At 47.0% G+C, this 21,394-nt stretch overlaps 3 protein-coding genes across 5 annotated transcripts; 2 read left to right on the forward strand and 1 right to left on the reverse strand.

The window, feature by feature from the left end:
- The first annotated feature begins 4,144 nt into the window (after positions 1-4,144).
- Positions 4,145-14,173, forward strand: LOC109782377 (receptor-like protein 4). Of its 3 annotated transcripts, none has more exons than XM_045232916.2 (10): positions 4,145-4,379; positions 4,505-4,717; positions 5,559-6,617; positions 6,997-7,144; positions 11,839-11,910; positions 12,904-12,975; positions 13,050-13,121; positions 13,213-13,290; positions 13,454-13,638; positions 13,733-14,173. In XM_045232916.2, exons 2-10 carry the CDS (start codon positions 4,627-4,629, stop codon positions 13,861-13,863), a joined length of 1,908 nt encoding a protein of 635 aa, XP_045088851.1. In that variant the 5' UTR covers positions 4,145-4,379; positions 4,505-4,626; the 3' UTR covers positions 13,864-14,173. The 3 variants fall into 3 exon arrangements, with proteins under 3 accessions (XP_045088851.1, XP_020196589.1, XP_045088850.1); XM_020341000.4 differs by having other exon boundaries at positions 4,203-4,431; positions 4,510-4,717; XM_045232915.2 differs by having other exon boundaries at positions 4,261-4,431.
- On the reverse strand, positions 14,082-15,184 carry LOC109782379 (protein C2-DOMAIN ABA-RELATED 5). The gene is made up of 3 exons (XM_020341002.4): positions 14,889-15,184; positions 14,700-14,795; positions 14,082-14,561 (listed from the first exon to the last, which is right to left on the reverse strand). Exons 1-3 carry the CDS (start codon positions 15,003-15,005, stop codon positions 14,292-14,294), a joined length of 483 nt encoding a protein of 160 aa, XP_020196591.1. The 5' UTR covers positions 15,006-15,184; the 3' UTR covers positions 14,082-14,291.
- Positions 15,185-16,376: 1,192 nt separating this feature from the next.
- On the forward strand, positions 16,377-21,114 carry LOC109782372 (uncharacterized). The gene is made up of 2 exons (XM_020340986.1): positions 16,377-16,727; positions 20,992-21,114. The coding sequence occupies exons 1-2, from the start codon at positions 16,377-16,379 to the stop codon at positions 21,112-21,114; spliced, it is 474 nt and encodes a 157-aa protein (XP_020196575.1).
- Positions 21,115-21,394: the final 280 nt, after the last annotated feature.

The raw sequence follows: 21,394 nt of genomic DNA on the forward strand, positions 1-21,394 counted from the left end.
TACCAAAATAGGACGACCTAAATAATTTGTTTATTGATCTTCTGCAATTTGAATCAGTATTTTATCACGTTCTGGTGATTTTAAACAATTGTTGTTGTGAACAGCAAGTTTCTGGAATTTTCAGCAAGATCAAATAACTATCATCCAAGAAGATCCTATAGGTTTTACTTGCCACAAACACTAATTAAACACACAAAAACAAATCTAACCAGAGGCTAGATCAAAAATTTATTGAATAACAACAAGTAAAAATATTGGGTTGTCTCCCAAGAAGCGCTTTTCTTTAAAGCCCTTTTAGCCAGGCATTGAGAATTTTAATGATGCTCGCATAAAAGACAAGAATTGAAGTGCGAAGAGAGCATCATGAAACACGTGACAAACACATCTAAGTCTAGCATACTTCCTATGCATAGGCATCTTATAGAAAAACAAATTATCATAGCAAGAAAAAACTAGCATATGCAAGGAAGCGGAAAGGAACAATAGCAATCTCAACATAACGAGAGGTAATTTAGTAACATGAAAATTTCTATAACCATATTTTCCTCTCATAATAATTACATGTAGGATCATAAGAAAATTCAACAATATATCTATCACATAACATATTCTCAACACGATCCACATGCATGCGAAGTTGACACTCTTCCAAAATAGTGGGATTATCATTAATTAAAGTCATGACCTCTCCAAGCCCACTTTTATCAAAAATTTCATAAGATTGATCCAAATATGTGGGATCTAAAGTTGACACTCTTCCAAACCCACTTTCAATATTATTGTAAACACTATTATCAATCTCATATTCATCATGGGGCCTAAATAAATTTTCAAGATCATAAGAAGAATCACCCCAATCATGATCATTGCAACAAGTAGTAGACATAGCAAACTTAGCATCCCCAAGCTTAGGGTTTTGCATATCATTAACACAATTGACATTAATAGAATTTATAATAACATCATTGCAATCATGCTTTTTATTCAAAGATCTATCGTGAATCACTTCATAAAGCACTTCATCACAATTTTTTTAGATTCATGGATTTCAAGCAAAACCTCATAAAGATAATCTAGTGCACTCAAATCACTAGGAATTGGTTCAACATAATAGGATCTCTTAAAAAGATTGGCAAGCGGATGAGGATCCATAGATCTTAGGTTCTCTGTTTAGCAACAAATACACAACTATTCCAACCAAACGAGCAAACGAGCCAAGTAAGACATAAAGGCAAACGAAAAAGACGAACAGAAGAAGGGCGAATAAAACGGCAAGGGTGAAGTGGGGGAGAGGAAAACAAGAGGCAAATGGCAAATAATGTAATGCGAGGGATAAGAGTTTGTGATGGGTACTTGGTATGTCTTGACTTGTGCGTAGACTCCCTGGCAACGGCGCCAGAAATCCTTCTTGCTACCTCTTGAGCATTGCGTTGGTTTTCCCTTGAAGAGGAAAGGGTGATGCAGTAAAATAGCGTAAGTATTTCCCTCAGTTTTTGAGAGCCAAGGTATCAATCCAGTAGGAGACCACGCTCGAGTCCCACGCACCTACACAAACAAATAAGAACCTTGCAACCAACGCGATAAAGGGGTTGTCAATCCCTTCACGGCCACTTGCAAAAGTGAGATCTGATAGAGATGATAAGATAATATTTTTAGTATTTTTATGATAATGACTAAAAGTAAAGAAAGCAAAATAAACGGCGAAAGAAATGGCTTGTTGACGGGAGATTAATATGATAGAAAATATACCCGGGGGCCATAGGTTTCACTAGTGGCTTCTCTCAAGATAGCATAAGTATTACGGTGGGTAAACGAATCACTGTCGAGCAATTGATAGAATTGAGCATAGTTATGAGAATATCTAGGTATGATCATGTATATAGGCATCACGTCCGTGACAAGTAGACCGACTCCTGCCTGCATCTACTACTATTACTCCACACATCGACCGCTATCCAGCATGCATCTAGAGTATTAAGTTCATAAGAACAGAGTAATGCTTTAAGCAAGATGACATGATGTAGAGGGATAAACTCATGCAATATGATATAAACCCCATTTTTTATCCTTGATGGCAACAATACAATACGTGTCGTTTCCCCTACTGTCACTGGGATCGAGCACCACAAGATTGAACCCAAAGCTAAGCACTTCTCCCATTGCAAGAAAAATCAATCTAGTAGGCCAAACCAAACTGATAATTCGAAGAGACTTGCAAAGATAACCAATCATACATAAAAGAATTCAGAGGAGATTCAAATATTGTTCATGGATAATCTTGATCATAAACCCACAATTCATCGGATCTCGACAAACACACCGCAAAAAGAGTTACATCGTATAGATCTCCAAGAAGATCGAGGAGAACTTTGTATTGAGATCCAAAGAGAGAGAAGAAGCCATCTAGCTAATAACTATGGACCCGAAGGTCTGAGGTAAACTACTCACACATCATCGGAGAGGCTATGGTGTTGATGTAGAAGCCCTCCGTGATCAACGCCCCCTTCAGCGGAGCGCCGGAAAAGGCCCCAAGATGGGATCTCACAGATACAGAAGGTTGCAGCGGTGGAAATAGGGTTTTGGCTCCGTATCTGATGGTTTTGGGGTACGTAGGTATATATAGGAGGAAGAAGTAGGTCGGTGGAGCCACGAGGGTGGAGGGCGCGCCCCCTACCTCGTGGCTTCCTCGTTGGTTGCTTGACGTCCACTCCAAGTCCTCTGGATCACGTTTGTTCTGAAAATCACGTTCCCGAAGATTTCATTCCGTTTGGACTCCGTTTGATATCTTTTTCCTTCGAAACACTGAAATAGGCAAAAAAACAGCAATTTGGGCTGGGCCTCCGGTTAATAGGTTAGTCCCAAAAATAATATAAAAGTGTATAATAAAGCCCATTAAACGTCCAAAACAGAATATATAATAGCATGAAACAATCAAAAATTATAGATACGTTGGAGACGTATCGCCCGACGCCAAGGGGGCGCCACAACTCGGAGGGTCGCCGTCAATGGTGGGGCGCGCCCAAGCGGACTCTCTCCGCCGTGCTCGCGCATATTGAGGGCGGCAACGAGCCGCGGCTGATGTACCCGGCGCCGTCCTTCTCTGTCGCCACCTTCTCTGTCGCCACGGAAGTTCCTGGATGCTCAGGCGCATGGACACGCCGTCCTCGTCGTCCTCTGGTTCCCGCTCCTCCGGGTCGGTGTCGGCGACACTCGTCCCCGTCAAGCCCGAGCCACAAGAGATGCCGCGATGACAACCTCGTCATAAACGAGGGTGGCGGCGTCCCTTCCCCTCCCCGCGGCCACATCCGCCTGGTCAAGCCGAAGAAGGAGCCGACGACGACCGTGGTGAACCAGAAGCATGAGGCCATGGTCGCCGACCTCGAGAGCGGCCTCGCCTGGTCGCGCGCGGACTACGTGGCGCAGGAGATGGAGCGCCAGTGCCGTGCTCTGGAAGAAATCGCCGAGCGGCGCCGCGGCCGTGACGAGGGCGGCGTCATCGTGCTCTCCGACAGCGGCGACGAGGTCACTGCTCTGAGTCAGCCGGTCCGCAGCGCCAATCCAGGGCAGGGCTGCAGCCAGGCCACCCCGAAGGACGGGCCGCCGAGCGACGGCGATGACGACGACGGCGGCGATGACTACACCGTCTTCTAGAACCTCCTCGGCACGAACTAGGAGTAGTTTTACGTTTTCATCTATGTAAATTCACCTAAATATCAATGAAATTGCCTATATTTCGTCCAACTTAACTGAATTTCGTCGACTTTGGGCTTTTTAAATTTTTTCTGGCTGATGTTGTTGCGGTCGCGGCTGGGAATCGGTTTCCCCACACCAAAATTACCGCCGGCAATCAGACGCTATTTTTCGCCTAGCCCTTGGGAGGCCGAAGATGCTCTTAGCCTGGTGGGGTGCACGACATTTGTCCCCCAAGCGCTTAACTCGCCGCAACAATCGGGTGAGCTGAGCATGAGCCTTCCTCTTCTAGTACAGTACTCGGGTACCCGTGAATCCGCCCTTTGTTTACGCCGCGGCACGCGCATTAATCACCGCCGTACCAGTGGACGAGACTATGAGCTGTACCTGTGCGCACGTCTCAGCTGCGTGCAAGCGCCCAAGATCCGGCTCGGATGGTTGTGCCGCACTACACCGCTACCGCGTCCATCCAAAATTGTTAGATCCAGGGGGTGGTGTGTGTATGTATGTCTCGTGACTTGGTGAGTTGTGGATCGTGGCAAGAGCGTGACCATCTCCCATGCCCCCATTAAAACAGTGGAAAAGGGATACACAACAACCGCTGCAACCATCATTATTATGGCATCTCCAACAGTACCATGTCATTGTTGGTTAGCCATTGCTACATTACCTAAATCCTAAATGAAAGGGTAATAATTCTTACATGCAAGCCAATGCAAAAGCCAAATCCTATGTGAAAGGGTATTCCCTGAGTAATCTATTGTCCTGATCCATTTTCAGTCTCAACTTTAGACAGCTCATTCTGATTTCCCAGGCCAGGCCTTTTGGGGGAGAAGAAAAAGCAAAAGAGATAGTAGTACTATCTCGGACTGGACTGGCGTACCAAAGCAAAGGAGAAAGGGCTCGTCTTTCTTAGAGAGGAAGGGGGGAGGCGCGATGCGGAAGAGATTTCTTCTGTGGCCGCTGCTGCTCGCTGTCTCCGCATCGTCAGCTCTTCTTGGTGTTCTCGCGGCCGACCTTAGCAAAGGTGAGCTTTCTTGCTTCCTCTTTGCTTTCCCTCAAAATTTGTTATTTCTGCTCAATCCTGCTAAATGTAGCATACTGTGAGCTACTTATGTTTTTGCATTCTTACCCAAATCAAGAATCCAGAATCCAGGTTGAGTAATTTTGTGCCTACTCTGCCATCTTGCTTTCCAAGTTTGCTGATGTAATAAGAGGTGGATCTTCCCTTAATTGATAGATTATCTGCCGTCCTTTTTTACCCCTAGCGAAAATTAGGCTAGCTAATTTCTTGGAATACCATTCCGTTTCTAGATTTGCGGAGACAACGTCCCTTTCCTCGCATTTTTTTTGAGGGTGACGTTTGACGGAATGAAGAATTTGATGGAGACACATTTTCACAAGTTTTGGACACCCCCACCCCACCCACGAATTCTATCCATTTGCTCTTGTAATAATATTGATAGCTTCCTTATCCCTCGAAAGTAGTCCATTTACCGCCCCTTCCCGCTCATATGTGCAATTTGGTTTGCTAAATAGTAGTATGTCATTTAAAGATAAATCTGCTCAGGCTAGGAAGGAGGCATGGGAAATTTAAGCAGGAGGAAATGAAACAAGACGTCCAAGCTTTAATTTATTTCTCTACTACTCCCTCCGTCCCATAATATAGGAGCGTTTTTGACACTACACTAATGTAAAAAACGCTCTTATATTATGGGACAGAGGGAGTATATTGTACTTTCATGATTCAATGAACCTCTTGCACCTTTGGTGCAACTCAAATGGTACATTGATTTTACAGTAATTGCTTACTTGATGCTTCCTAGCATTGCTATTCATTGTAGTTCTAAATGCTTGCTTGTTTTCAGAACCTTTTACCATCCGTATAAGCTGTGGGAGTTTCGACGATGTCCACACGGCACCTACCAACACGTTGTGGTACCGAGATTTTGGTTATACTGGTGGCAGGTTTGCAAATGCCACTCGCCCGAGCTTTATTGTACCCCCACTGAAAACTCTTCGATATTTCCCTCTGTCTGATGGCCCTGAAAACTGTTACTACATCAACAATGTTCCCAATGGGCACTACCAAGTCAGGCTTTTCTTTGCCCTTGTGGCTGATCCTAATCTTGATAGTGAGCCAATATTTGATGTTTCTGTTGAGGGCACTCTATTCAGTTCTTTGCTTTCGGGCTGGAGTAGTGATGATGAGAAGACATTTGCGGAAGCCCTGGTTTTTGTTCAACACTCTAGCTTATCAATTTGTTTCCACAGCACCGGTCATGGCGATCCATCGATCCTTTCTATCGAAGTTCTCCAAATAGATGATAATGCCTATAAGTTTGGTTCCCTTTGGGGAAAGGGAACAGTGCTTAGAACTACCAAAAGATTGACATGTGGTTCTGGAAAGCCAGCTTTTGACGAAGACCTAAACGGTATCCACTGGGGTGGTGACAGATTCTGGTTAGGTTTGAAAACTTTATCATCTAGTTCTGATGATCAACCTATATCAACTGAAAATGTTATAGCAGAGACATTGCTTGCACCAAATTTTTATCCTCAAAGTATGTACCAATCAGCTATTGTGGGCACTGATAGGCAGCCGACGTTATCCTTTGAAATGGATGTTACTCCAAACAAGAACTATTCTGTATGGCTTCATTTTGCAGAGATTGATAATGGAATAACTGCAGAAGAGCAAAGGGTATTTGATGTACTTATCAATGGTGACACTGCTTTCAAAGATATTGATATAATCCGCATGACAGGAGAGCGTTTTACTGCGCTTGTTCTGAATAAAACTGTTGCTGTCAGTGGGACAACGCTAAAAATCACCTTGCAGCCTGTTGAAGGGACACATGCCATTGTTAGTGCGATTGAGGTTTTTGATATCATTCCAGCTGAAATGAAGACCTTAACTCAAGAAGGTTGGTGCTTGACACTCTCCAAATTATCTTCCCTTTATTTCAAGCAATAATAAGTTTATGTTAGTAAATATGCTTGTTGCTTGGAAACCTTTTTTTTATTGGTGAACCGTATGAAACAGCCATTTGCAGTCCTTGGTTGACATTCTTGCTATACATAATATGGTTCAGAAAACATCTAGGACATTTTCCATTTCATGGTGTATAATCAATTGATGGTTGACAAAATCTACTTTTCAATAAAGATGCTTTTATTAAACGCGAACAAGTAGGACAGCTTTTCTCTGTCTTCAATTTACAGCTATTCGAATGAGTATCACCAGAGGCCAGAGTTAAGCAACTAGGTTTCTATATTGAGTCTCTCCTTTGCCATGCTCTGTAGTGACTGCTCTGCGGACTTTGAAGGGTTCACTTGGTCTTCCTCTTCGATTTGGCTGGAATGGTGACCCCTGCATTCCTCAGCAGCATCCGTGGAGCGGAGTTGATTGCCAGTTTGACAATACCAAAAGGCAGTGGGTCATTGATGGACTGTATGCTCTCTACCTCATACCACTTTATATCACAAGCATTTGTAGTCTTTTATGATCAGGATGCTAAACTTTCTGCATTGTATTCAGTTTGTTAATTTTGTATGTGTTTAAATACCTGTGGAATTATCCCTAATCTATGCAAATAACACAGTGATGATATGCAGGGACTATCTGCTTATTGATTTGAGGTTGAAAAATCTCCCTGTTGGTTGGGTTTCTGTTACATGAAACTAGACTTGTCCATGTGCAGTCTGACCAGTTTGGTATCAGTCCTACGAGTCCAAAAGTCTGACTCAGCTGCAGCCAAATAGTTTTTGCAAATATGTAGACATAATATGTTATTTAAGATGAATTTTTTTTCATATTACATATAACATAAATAAATTGGAAATAAAGACTTCTGGGTTCGGATCTAGCGTGTACAAGCCATGCATTATCATGCCTGGCCTGGGTCATGAAAACAGTACACAAGTACTAGTGCATTGGTATGCTTTACATGGGCAAGATTAAAGATGCAATGTGAATTGCCAACCTCACCATCAACAAAGGGCTTATAAGACCAATGATCAGAGACAAAGATTGTACCTAGGTGCACTAGTCATCAACTAACAGCCCTAGTTTTCAATGAACTAACACAAATGACATCACTTACAAAATTCCATGTATATTGTGAAGGCTGTGGTAACTGGTAAGCTTAATGGAAGTTGTAGCACCTATTTTTTGTAGAATACTAAATATAAGAGCTTCATCATGTGTTTTGGGAGTCAACAATTTATTGTCCATCTGATATTCCATTGGGCTTGCTAGTGAAATTTCAGGTCTTACTTTCTTGAGAAATGCAAAAGCAACATGACACATGTTGATGCACATCAAAATATCAGGGCTTCAATTGAGAGGTTTGGGGGTTTTGATCATGGGAAAATTGCTCTCATTATTATTTGAACCCACTTCACTCCCATGGCAGCATGGTGCACGTAGCTCCCTCTCGTGCAGGGTCCGGGGAAGGATCCGACCACTTTGGGTCTTTTCTATGCAGCCTTTCTCTGCATTTTTGCAAGAGGCTGTTTCCAAAACTCGAACCCGTGACCTCATGGTCACAAGGCAACAGCTTCACCGCTGCGCCAAGGCTCCCCTTCACTTCACTCACATAGCGTTCTCGGAAAATGAGTTTGCTAAAATAACCCTACTTAATCGCATCACTATGCTCTGTCTTACCTTCCCTTAGTCTTTCCTCTCCCCTCCCTCCCTTCCCCCCTGCCATGTAGGAAATGTGCAAGGGCAAGGCTGTCTTAAACCCTTTGCTTTCTCCTCACCACTGAAAAGTAGTCCAGATGAAGCCAAGAAGAAGTCCGAAGCCAACCTCCATTGACGTGATGGCTCATGCTGCTGCTCCTGTGCCTGACCTTCTCTTCTTCTCCCATGGTGATGCGGTCTGTGGTCGTGATGTTGATGTTGTCGAAAGGCAATAATGGCTGGCATGATCTTGTCGGCATATGGCTCCTTCTCTGCTTCACATTGAGCCTGTATCTTGTTAAAATATGTGCTGAATATTAGCTGTACGAGTTGTGCTCCAGTTCGACTTGTAATGAGCAGAGGGTTAGGTGTTTTAGTCGAATACGTGTAACCCGGGCCTATTATATAAAGGCACCATGGGGTAGCCAAATATACTAGACATAAGCTGGTAGGCTAGATAGAGATCACATGAGGGACGGTTCGGCACAAGTGGTAGGGATGGCCGGACCGGCCATGACGAGTGGTCTGAGACCTATCTGATGGCCTCAGCGGGCTTGTCGTTGACTGTATCATGTGATTTGGTACATGGAGAGGAGCGCCCATAGTCATGCCCTAGAGATGTAGCCATGTTGGTGAACCTCGTTAACAAATCTCGGTGTTGTGCTCGTGCTTTTGTGATTGCTTTTCCTCGACAAATTGACGCGCGCCTCAGATTATTCTAATAAGTTGTATGAGCGCAAGGTTTTGATAAGGTCACAAGTTGATCTAGAGTATGAATCGCGCTTGGTGCGAACACGACGTGTGGAAGAAACAATTATTGAAGCTGATACTGGTCGGTTGGAGGATTTCTTCCATGGAAGTTGTCAGGTTGCGCTGGACTACATCGAGAAAAGAAGCAATTGAAAGCAATAGATTGGAAGGCAGTAGCACGTGCAATGGCGGCAACGTGTTCTAGATCAATCTCGGCGTGATTAGGTCGGGTCACGTGCAACAACGGGAGTCATCAGGATCTTAGAGTTGACAAGCGTTGTCGGCAACAGGAGTCCTGAGCGGTTCCGGCAGTGCAACACATAAGCAACATGCTACATGGGCCAAGGCGGAGCTCATGAATAATGGTTCAAATCCAAGGTACATGGAGGTTCGCGCATGGTGGCTTCAAGATGGCGGGGACATATTCGCCAAGGTATAGTGGAAAATATGTGTCGAATATTAGGTGTACGAGTTGTGCTACAGTTGGACTTATAATTTGCGGAGGGTTAGGTATTTGAGTCGAACACTTGTAACCCGGGCCTATTATATAAAGGCACCATGGAATAGCCAAAATAGACTAGACATAAACTGGTAGGCGAGACAAAGATCACGAGAGGGACGGTCTGGCACCCATTACAGGGGTGGCCGGGGACCTGTCTGATGGCCTCGGCCGGCTTGTCGTGGACTGTATCATGTGATTTGGTACATGGGGAGGAGCGCCCATAGTCATGCCCTGGGGATGTAGCCATGTTGCTGAACCTTGTTAACAAATCTCGATGTTGTGCTCCTACTTGTGTGATTGCTTGTCCTCGACGGATTGATGCGCGCTCGAATTATTCTAACATATATTGGGATCATTTATGCAAATACTGCAGAGCATATTGTGCTAGAGGTGGCAAACCGTGGCATGCGCTGGTGAGCGGAATTCGTGCCAGAGGTGGCAAATCGTGGCACGCACCGGTGAGCGCGGGTGTAACGCCGCGGCCATAGCCATCGGTTCCCGGCCATTATGCCTGGCGGGATCTAGACTAGCCCCACAGACCAACACTAGTCTTTCCTGCGCACTTTATCCTCAGTAGTGCGCACAGCGCACCCGAGATCAACTTCCTAGTCGGTCACTCATCGTCAAATCGCTCGAAGCCAAGCACGCTTAACTTTGATGTTCCTTGCGAATGTGCTCCCAGAAAAGAAGGAATTCCTTGTTGATATGAGTAGTCTATCATTGCTATTAAGCCAGGATGTCACATACACCCCCACTCAAAGGAACCGACGTCCTTGTCGGCCCACCAGGAACGTTCCCCATTTGCACACGTCTATGCGCGCCAGTGCCAACATCCACATGTGACCATTTCGTGTGCCATAGCTGGCCACACGCACCATGTACATGTCTGAGCCACTGACCAACACATGTCTGTGTAACAGCGAGGGTCGGCTCTGATACCATTTATAACGCCCCAGACATAGCCACCGGTTCCCGACCATTATGCCTGGTGGGTTCTAGACTGGCCCCACAAACCAACACAAGTCTTTCATGCGCACTTTGTCCTCACTTGTGTGCACCTTGGATAACTTCCCAGTATGCTTAACTTTGAGGTTCCTTGCGAATGGGCTACTGGAAAAGAAGGAACTCCTTGTTGATATCAGTAGTCACAGCGGGCCTCGACTTACTCGGATGTCACAGCGGGCGTCGGCTTACTATGAGGTTCCAATTGACATTTCAGCAGTCTATCATTCCTATTAAGCCAGGATCTCACAGCGGGCTTCGGCTTCCTCGGATGTCTTGATAGGCCCTGACAACAGGGGTGAACCTACATAGTGTTGAGTGGGTGCCTAGGCCCCACTCAATTTTTGAAATTTCAATAGGAATTGCTTATTCTAAAAGAACTTTTTGAAATTTTTCAAATTTGTACAATAAACGCCCCGCTCCAGTGATTTACCCCCACTCCACAAAATTTCTAGATCCACCCTTGCCTGACAAGCTTCAGTGCTGGATCAGCATCCTGGGAAACCTCGTGCTGGCCACTGTATACCTTGTGCATATGGTGGACACTCTCACGCCTTGGATGAGCCCTTCTGGGAGCAGCAGGGATGTCATCAGCAAGAAAATCATTCTCATAGTGGAGGAGCCCTGGTAACCCAGACACCGCCGACTATACGCTCTAGTCTATGGCTTTAAGCTCGCTGACAACATTTCACAAAGCACCGAGGTCATGTCCTCTACTACTCTACACATAACACCTCACAGTAATGTCTTCAGCTGACCAATAAGATGTGCTACATGCTTGGTAGGGATAAGCTCCTTTTGTGTGTTGTTAATATACAATGACCGTTACAGATCAGAGCTTCGTCACACTTCACAGGTTGGAGTTTTCTAAATTGGGGGTACTAAAGGTTGAAGAAGAGCATTAGATGTGCATCCCACAGACCCAAAGGGCAGTGGGGAAAGGGAGTGAGGTAGAGGAGATTTAGAAGACTGCAGATGGAGCATATGTGTGATTATGTGGTGGTATTCTAGGAGTGCTCTGAGAGCGAAGTGGATTTAAACTTTAAAATAGTTTTATGAGAGCATTTTTCCCTCCAATTATTTGTTGTTACCTTGTTTTAGGCCTTAACAGCACCTTTTGCGTTCTTATATTCATTACAATTTCATTAATCGCCCATTAATAAGTTATTGTTACTGCAAGTATTTGAACTACTCCTTGAACATGCAGAGGTCTTGACAACCAAGGCTTGAGAGGAGTTATACCTAGTGATGTATCTAAGCTACAACACCTGCAAAGCATGTAAGTTTGTTTCACAACCCCAATATGAATGCATGAGTGCATGATCATTTTAGTTCTTAATATGAATTGAAATGTCATGGTTACCATTATGCTTTGCTATATCTTGTAGTACTGAAAACCCGTAACACCATTAGCTACATTTACTGTTGATGGATGCATTTTCATAAACCCGTGCAACCAAGGTTTTTGAGTCGCTGAGTCAAGTCAAGTCACCATGCCTCCGGTTCAGCGATTAGCCGGACCTAGTCGGTGATTAGTCGCCACTAATTGCCCAAGTCGCTATCCTGCACCTTCTCGGTGATTAGTCGGCATCTAGTCGGTGACTGGTCCGTGACTCAAAAACCTTGTGTGCAACATGAAGGATCACTGGAAATGGACTGAAGTATCTAGAAACAACTTTGTAGTTGTTCAATCAGATACAAAAGGGCTGTTCAAAGATCTGATTGCCTGGGTTCCATGCCTGATCCACAGAAATCAGCTATGCTGGAACAATTGCAACCATTTTATTTGAGTAATACAAGCCCTTGTTCCCGGCAAACAAAAAGTATAGTCTTCTGAAATATATGTTGCTATTTTTGAGCTGGTGGCGACTAGTTAATTCCTAATTACTTCATAGATGTGTTTGAATTTTGCACAAAAAAATGTAAGTACTGCTCATAACAAAATTTAACTATAAATTGAATCTTTGGGACAATTCTCGAGTGACATATGCTGAAAGTCAAAGTCTGTTCAAGCTTTGCATTACATGATTCATGCGGTATTCATACTCAAAATTCCCAATGCTGCAAACAGGCCAATTTCCATTGGCAGAATTAAATGGACTATGGACGTGATTATGTAATCAGGAGCAAATCAATATTGTCAATGATCCTAAATTTGAGGATATCACTTAACGAAGTCTAAATGAAACTACCTGCCTTTCTTACTGTCTTAAGAAAGTACTGGCACTATGATTTTGGCCTGACAAAGATAAACTTTCGTTTGATCAAACAGAAACTTCAGCGGTAATAGTATAAAGGGCAATATTCCATTGTCTTTGGGTACCATCCCAGGGCTACGAGTACTGTAAGTCTCTGCAACACCAGTATTGGGAAGTCCCAGTTTTTCATTTAATCCTTATTACGTAATCATATTTGTAGAGATCTGTCATTCAATGAACTCAATGGTTCTATTCCGGAGAGCCTTGGCCAACTGACGTCTTTACAGACACTGTGAGGACATCAATTGCACATTTTTTTCTTCTGTTTGGGACTTACTTCGTGCTTCTTCCCCCTTAACTAGAGATACTTTCTCTTAATGCAGGAACCTAAATGGCAATGATCTTTCAGGAAGGGTTCCAGCCAGCCTGGGAGGAAGACCTCTACACCGAGTTAGATTCAAGTAAGAACCCACAGCATTTATTACTACAGATAGTTTGCATTCCAGTTACTCCTTTCTCCACATATATAGGAGCATAAACCCCAATCTAGATGCACATTTGAGTTCCTGTTTGTCTTAATATTACTTGAACGTTTGGGAGGCTTACAAACTGTTGAAATGACAGCTTTACGGACAATGCTGGGCTGTGTGGAATTCCTGGTTTACGTGAGTGTGGCCCTCATTTATCAGTCGCTGCAAAGATCGGCATGGCTTTCGGGGTACTTGTAGCTTTTCTGTTTCTAGTTGTATTTGCGGCATGCTGGTGGAAAAGGAGGCAAAACATTATCCGTGGTCAGAAATTAGCTGCAGGTAAGAAGCTGTAATAAACCATTTAAATCTGAATGCAGAGTATACAAATTTGTTTGATATAATGGACTAAGTTTTTTCCCCTCCCGTTTTGCAGCAAGGGAAGCTCCCTATGCTAAATCAAGGACCCAGTTTACACGGGATGTGCAAATGGGCAAGCACCACCGCCCGCATGAGACGAGCCCACGGGGTGGCAACAATGAAAGCTCGCCACATTTGCTTTCCTAGTTACTTGCCGCGATTGGTAACGCTATTTCGGTTGTGCGTTCTCTCTGGCATGCTGAGTTAATGCTGCTGTCAGCTTGAGTTGTAAAACAACTGTACATACTAGGTCAGGATGGTGTATATACTCCCTTTTTTCCTCCAAATGTTCAGTGAGGGAGTATTGTCAACTGGGAAATGATCCAGATCATCCTATTTCTAGTTGATAGAACAATTCTATACTAGCTTCATTATCTTTTGTTACGTATATGCAGAACCAAAACTATAAACAGACATTACCCCCCAGTAGCATAAGTCTATTGCATGCCTTACATAACACCCATTGTAATGATCTGTGGATCTCACCAGGACGTTGCTTATTTTCATAGTTCACAGAGGAAGCAAACATTCCAGTCACAGAAAGCAGCCAGACCACCATGGTTGGCCACTGCGGATCACCGCGCCGTGCCTGGGATGTTAACCCACTCCAGGTGCAGGATGATCTCGCCGGTGTCGGTGTTCCTCAGCTTGAGGACAATGTTCTGAGAGACCTTGTCGTCTTTCCATCTGATGTGGCTCTCGGTGGAGAAGCAGTTGTCCTTGTCAGGGTGGATCGTCTTCATCACGGTGTCGTCAGGGACGTGGCTGAGGTCCTTGTTGGCGATGCTGAACTCTGCATCGCCCATGCTGTCATCCTTGGTGAAAGTATCATGGTCAAAGACTTCCTGTAATAATAATGGAAGCACAACCCCAAAGGTTGGTTTCAGGAACAAGAGATCGATAGGAGATGTTCATCGGAGTAGAGAGTATTGGCGGTGAGTTTCTGAAATCCTGATTGGGATGGAGATGTTGATCGAACTTACAATCTTAACCGGGAGCGTCCAGTTTGTGATGGACAGGGTGAGCTCCTCGTTCCATTCCGGGTTGGTGAATTTATATTTGATACCGGACTTCACTTTCTGCACATGATTACATCTCGGTTTTAGATTTAGCACTCGATCAGCCCAGGCCCAGGCCCAGGCCCAGTGATGATCGGACAGGAAGGAAAGTACCTGCTGTCCGAGGCGGATGACGACGTAGGGGTCGCTGCTGTGGGCGAGGGGGTCGCAGATGGCCAGGTTCACCCCGCTGACCACCTTCACCTTGAGCAGCCCAAGCAGGCGCTCCATGGATCGATCGAGGAGCCGCGGAGAAGAAGAAGATCGATCGTCGTGGACGTTTCTTGACGCGAGTGGGGGAAACACGGGGAGTCGTTAAAATTAGCGGCCTGACGGGGAGCGGCGTTCCATCCAACTACGAACGCCCTATATTTCTGAACTGCTCATATCCATCGATCCCATCTCCGTTGTTTTTAGGAGAACAAGTGCCACATTTATATATTAATAAATTCATATTAATATGGCCAGAAACTATTTGGCGCGTGGTGATGGTCAAAAGGGTCACGTGGACCAGTCAACAGAGTGCGCCGGGTCCACTGTCATTGGCTGCTAGCTTTTTTTTAGGGGAAGTCATTGGCTGCTAGCTTTTTTTTGAGGGAAAGAGTCATTTTTTTTTGCGATGGAGAGGGAAAGAGTCATTGGCTGCTAGCTAAAACACCTAAAGGTCTAAAAATGGCCACGGCTAAACCTCAGTGATCCTAGCCACTACGAATGGTTGAGATTTTGACATTATGTATTTAATTGTAGCAAGACAAATTAAAATTTGATTATGATGTAGTTATCAGGGAAAAGTTAGCTTCTCTGCAAAACAACCACATTCATTCTTTTGTTATACCTTGCATGTAGATGTAGGTCTGTTATATCATACCTAGTGTGACTTGCATACATTCAACGTATTGACCCTTGTGGTTGTAATTTATCATGTTGCAGATATTTATACGTCGAATAAGTGATACTCCCTCCGTTCCATAATATAGTGTATATAGATTTTTTTAAAAGTCAAGCTTTACAAACTTTGACCAAATTTATAGAGAAAACTATTTATAACTACAATGTAGAATATATACAATATGAAAGTATGTCTTGTGATGTATCTAATAACATGTATTTGGTAGTCTAGAATTATATGTTTTTTTCTATAAACTTGGTCAAAGTTTGTAAAGTTTGACTTTTAAAAAAATCTACAAGCACTATTTTATGGAACAGAGGGACGTCTATATTCAACTTTTGTCTGTGGCGTTGATGGACTCTATGAAGATTTTATTTACTTTTCCGCTATAATTTGTTTGTATGCTAGCTTTCAGCTCTGTAGGTATGTAATATTTAGATTCTAGATCTGCGATGTGTGTGGCTGATGACAGGCGCAGCCGACGTCAGCAGCACCGTGAAGTAAACGCCGTTGCCTCAACCGCCCCCGAGTTCATGCACTGGTCTGAGAGGCCTATCAGTTGGAGCCGTGCAGACCAACCGGAGGTGATGCCTTCTCCGGGTTCTTATGCCTTGGTGTTGGATGCCACCCTTGCAACGGAGAGGCGAGCTGCTCGTTTCTCCCAGATCTCAATAGATGGCGGTAGCAGCATCAACATCCTTTACCGCGACACCATGGAGAAGTTGTGCATCAAAGAGAAGCAGCTCCAGCCCAATCGTACTGTCTTCCATGGCATTGTGCCCGGCCTTTCCTGCTCACCAATCGGCAAGATTAAGATAGATGTGCTCTTCGGAGACAAAGTTCACTTCCGCCGTGAGGCGATTTGGTTTGAGGTGGTCGATCTGGAGAGCCCCTATCATGTGCTCCTAGGCCGGTCAGCTCTAGCCAAGCTCATGGCGGTGCCCCATTATGCCTACCTCAAGATGAATATGCCGGGAACCAAGGGCATTATCACGATAGCCGGGGACTACGAGAAGTCGGCCGCCTGTGCCGCGGCCAGCAGCAGGCTGGCCGAGTCCCTTGTGGTTGCTGCTGAGAAGAAGCTCCTGGACCGGGTGGTGGCCATGGCCAGCAAGCAGCCGGACCTGTCACCAGAGCCCAAAGAGTCAGAGACCCAGGGCTCCTTCCAGCCGGCCAAAGAAACAAAGAAGATCCCCCTGGACCCCGAGCACTCGGAGAGGCACGCTATCATAGGTACCAACCTTGATAGCAAATAAGAAAGCGAGCTCGTCGATTTCCTCCGTGAGATTCGAGACATCTTCGCATGGTATCCCAAAGACATGCCGGGTGTTCCGACGGATTTCGCCAAGCACAAGCTACATGTCAGAGCAGATGCCAAACCAGTCAAACAACCCCTCCGCCGACTGTCGGAAGAGAAGAGAAGAATCGTTGGTGAAGAGATAGCCCGACTTTTGGCAGCCGGCTTCATTATGGAAGTGTTTTTTCCAGAGTGGCTTGCCAACCCAATCCTTGTACTGAAGAAAAACAACAAGTGACGCATGTGTATTGACTATACCAGCCTCAACAAAGCCTGCCCCAAGGATCCGTTTGCTTTGCCTCGGATTGACCAAGTGATAGACTCCACAGCCGAATGCGAGCTGTTGAGTTTTTTGGATGCCTACTCAGGGTACCATCAGATCAAGTTGAACCCGGCAGACCGCCTGAAGACCGCCTTCATCACACCATTCAGAGCCTTCTGCTACCTGACCATGACATTCGGCTTGAGAAATGCCGGTGCCACGTTTCAGCGTTGCATGCAGAAGTGCCTCCTACAGCAACTCGGCAGAAATGTCCACGTCTATGTAGACGATATTGTGGTGAAGACAGAGAAGCGCGGTACCCTCTTGGAATATCTCAAGGAAACTTTTGAAAATCTGCGCCGGTAGATCAAGCTCAACCCAGAGAAATGTGTCTTTGGAGTACCAGCCAGCCAGCTCCTTGGCTTCCTGGTCTCAGAGCGCGGCATTGAGTGCAACCCTGTGAAGATCAAAGCCATTGAGAGGATGGAGAGACCCACCCGACTGCGAGACATCCAGAAGTTTACCGGCTGCTTGGCATCCATCAGCCGCTTCATCAGTCGGGTGGGCGAGAAGGCTCTTCCCCTGTACTAGCTCATGAAGAAAATCACTAACTTCGAGTGGAACGACAAGGCGGACGAGGCCTTCCTCCAGCTCAAGAAGATGTTGACCACGCCGCATGTTCTGGCCGCTCCGACTGCTAAGGAGCCCATGCTCCTCTACATCACCGCCACCAGCCGGGTGGTCAGCACAGTCATGGTGGTAGTACACCAAGAAGACGGCAAGGCACTGCCGGTCCAGAGGCCTATGTATTACTTGAGCGAGGTGCTGTCAGCCTCCAAGCAGAACTACCCCCACTACCAGAAGATGTGCTACGGCGTGCACTTTGCCACCAGGAAGCTCAAGCCATACTTTCAAGAGCACCCAATCACGGTTGTCTGGACTGCCCCGCTTGCCGAGATCATAGGCAGCAGCGATGCATCAGGCCGGGTGGCCAAATGGGCCATCGAGTTGGCCCCTTACACCATCTTCTACCAGCCACGCACCGCCATCAAGTCCCAAGCATTGGCCGACTTCCTTGTCGACTGGGCCGAGACCCAGTACCTGCCGCCAGCTCCGGACTCCACTCATTAGCGAATGCACTTTGATGGCTCGAAGTTGTGCACCGGCTTGGGAGCCGGCGTTGTTCTCACCTCTGCCAAGGGTGACAAGCTCAGATACACATTGCAAATCCACTTTGTCGCCTCCAACAACGTGGCCGAGTACGAGGCACTAGTACACGGACTCCGGCTGGCCAAAGAGATCGGCATCCGCCGGATCCTGTGCTATGGCGACTCAGACTTGGTGGTCCAACAGTCGTCTGGCGACTGGGACGCCAAGGATGCAAATATGGCGAGTTACCATTTCCTCGTCCAGCAACTCAGCGGATATTTTGAAGGGCACGAGCTCCTTCACGTGCCACAGAACGACAACGAGCAAGCTGATGCCCTGGCACGGATTGGCTCCACCCGTCAAGCAATACCAGCTGCCATTTCCCTTTAGTGCCTCTGCAAGCCGTCGATCAAGCTTTCTCCAGAATCCGAGTCCATCTTCGTGCCGGCTGCTCCCGAAGCAGTCGAATCCGACTTGGGGGTTGCAGCAGCCGGCCTGGGGACTTCGGCAGGCGGCACGGGGACTGTAGCAGTCGCACCCGGCCCGGGGACTTCACAACCCGGCCCGGGGGCTGCAGCAGTCGGCCCGAGGACTTCACCAAGCGGCTCGGGGACTGCAGCAGTCGCACCCGGCCCGGGGGCTGCAGCAGTCGGCCCAGGAACTCCAACAACGCAGCAAGCGCCGGCCGGCTCCTACCCGCCGCCTCCCAACCCAACCGCCCTAGTCCAAGTGGCCGTGATAACAGTAGATGAAGTCACACCACCATCATGGGCACAACCCATCCTCAAATTCCTGGTAAACAGAGAGCTGCCAGCTGATGAAATCTCGGCCTGGCAAGTACAGCGCCGAGCAGGAGCGTACACGATAGTAAACAAAGAGCTTGTCAGACGCAGCGTGACTGGGGTCTTCTAGCGCTGCGTAGAACCAGAGAAGGGCCAAGCAATCCTCAAAGATATCCACCAAGGCGAGTGCGGCCACCATGCGGCCTCCAGGTCCCTTGTCGCCAAAGCTTTCCGCCATGGTTTCTTCTGGCCGACTGCTTTGGAGGACGCCAAGGATTTGGTCAAGCATTGCAAGGGGTGCCAGAAATTCAGCTCCAAGCAACATCTGCCGGCTTCCGCACTCAAGACCATCCCCCTCACTTGGCCCTTTGCCGTGTGGGGGCTGGACATGGTGGGACCATTCAAAACAGCACGCGGCGGCATGACCCATCTGCTTGTCGCCGTGGACAAATTCACCAAGTGGATTGAAGCAAAGCCAATCAAGAAGTTGAACGCTCCGACTGTTGTGACCTTCATCGCAGATATCACCGTTCGGTACGGTGTACCACACAGTATCATCACCGACAATGGCACAAACTTTGCCAAAGGCACCTTGGCCCGTTTCTGCACGACGCAGGGCATCCGACTGGACTTAGCGTCCGTTGCCCATCCGCAGTCAAACGGCCAGGTCGAGCGAGCAAACAGCCACATCTTGTCCGGCATCAAGCCCCGACTGGTCGAGCCACTGGAGCGCTCGGCCGGCTGCTAGATCGACAAGCTGCCGGCCGTCCTCTGGAGCCTCCGCACCACTCCGAACAAGTCAACCGGCTTCACTCCATTCTTTCTCGTGTACGGTGCCAAGGCCGTCATCCCAACTGACATTGAGTTTGACTCACCTTGCGTCACCATGTACACGGAGGCGAAGGCAAAGGAAGAACGAGAAGACGACGTCGATCTGCTGGAAGAGGACCAGCTGTTGGCACTCAGCCGGTCTGCCATCTACCAGCAGAGCCTGTGCCGCTACCACAGTCCGAAGATCAAGCCAAGATCCTTCCAAGAGGGAGACCTTGTGCTCTGGCTGATCCAGCGAACAGCCGGCCAGCACAAGCTCTCGGCCCCTTCGGAAGGCCCCTTCGTCATCAGCAAAGCTTTCGGCAATGATTCCTACTACCTCATCGACGCACAGAAGCCCAGAGCATGCAAGAGAGACGACTTGGGCAAGGAATCGGAGCGTCCATGGAATGCAAATCTCCTCCGAAGATTTTACAGTTGATGCAGCATGTACCACGCTACCTTTTGTATTAAGCGCTAAGACATCAGGTCCCTCGAAGAGCACTCGGGGGCTACCCTTTTTATCTATATGATAAGTTCTATGCCTATAAATGTGTTATTCTATTCTTCTGCCTGGCACTGGGTTCGACCAGTCGGCCCGGGGGCTTGCCGCCTTGTACTATATCAGTGCTACCTACAGTCGGACAAGTAATGTGCCGGCATCTAAGCCCTCTCTTGCCATAAGCCGCAGCTCGCAGAGCGACTGTCCGGCTGGCAAGAGTCAAAGGCAGGAAAGGGTGCCCACATGAAAATGGCTAAGGACCAAAGCACTCACATAGGACAAGCCAGCTCCTCGCCTCACCGATCGACTGCCGAGCAGCCGGCCGGCCGGCTTCTCACTTAACTTGCTACGTTCTAAACGGCCAAAGTACTTGTCTTCCCAAACGGCTAAGTACTTGACCCAGCCACGAACCGCAGAGCGGCCGTGTGGCTGGCAAGGCAGCATCCAAGGGAAGACGGCAAAGGAAAAAAAGCCAAAAGAGCAGAAAGCAAGACAAGTTAGAACCCGACAAAGTTAATTTACATAGCAAAAGGCCCTCGGCCAGCATTCAACAGAGTTTGAATACACCCCCAACGGGTGGAACTACGCAAATTTAACAAGTTTGTTCGAGCAACTACAAAAGCAGGAAAAGTTAAAACTGGCCGCCTAGGCTAGAGGAGCAGCAGGCGGGTCCGGCAGGTTAGTGGAGTCCGCGGCGCCGGCTGGTGGAGTGGTCAGTTGGCGAGTCTCGGCTTGGTCGCCTTCGGCAGCAGTCGACGCACTCGCACGCGGCTCGTTGCTCGAGGCATGATCGAGCTGAGGTTGGCCATCCGCTCCATCCTCCGGCGCGTCGTCTTCACCATCCTCGCCCTCCTCGTCCTCGCCTTCGTCGCTGGAGGCGATTTCCTCCATCGAGTCCTCGTCGTCGTTCGGGTTCAGTCCGAACCAGT

The sequence above is a fragment of the Aegilops tauschii genome, chromosome 2, assembly GCF_002575655.3.
Source record: "Aegilops tauschii subsp. strangulata cultivar AL8/78 chromosome 2, Aet v6.0, whole genome shotgun sequence".
In the NCBI taxonomy this organism is placed as follows: Eukaryota; Viridiplantae; Streptophyta; class Magnoliopsida; order Poales; family Poaceae; genus Aegilops; species Aegilops tauschii.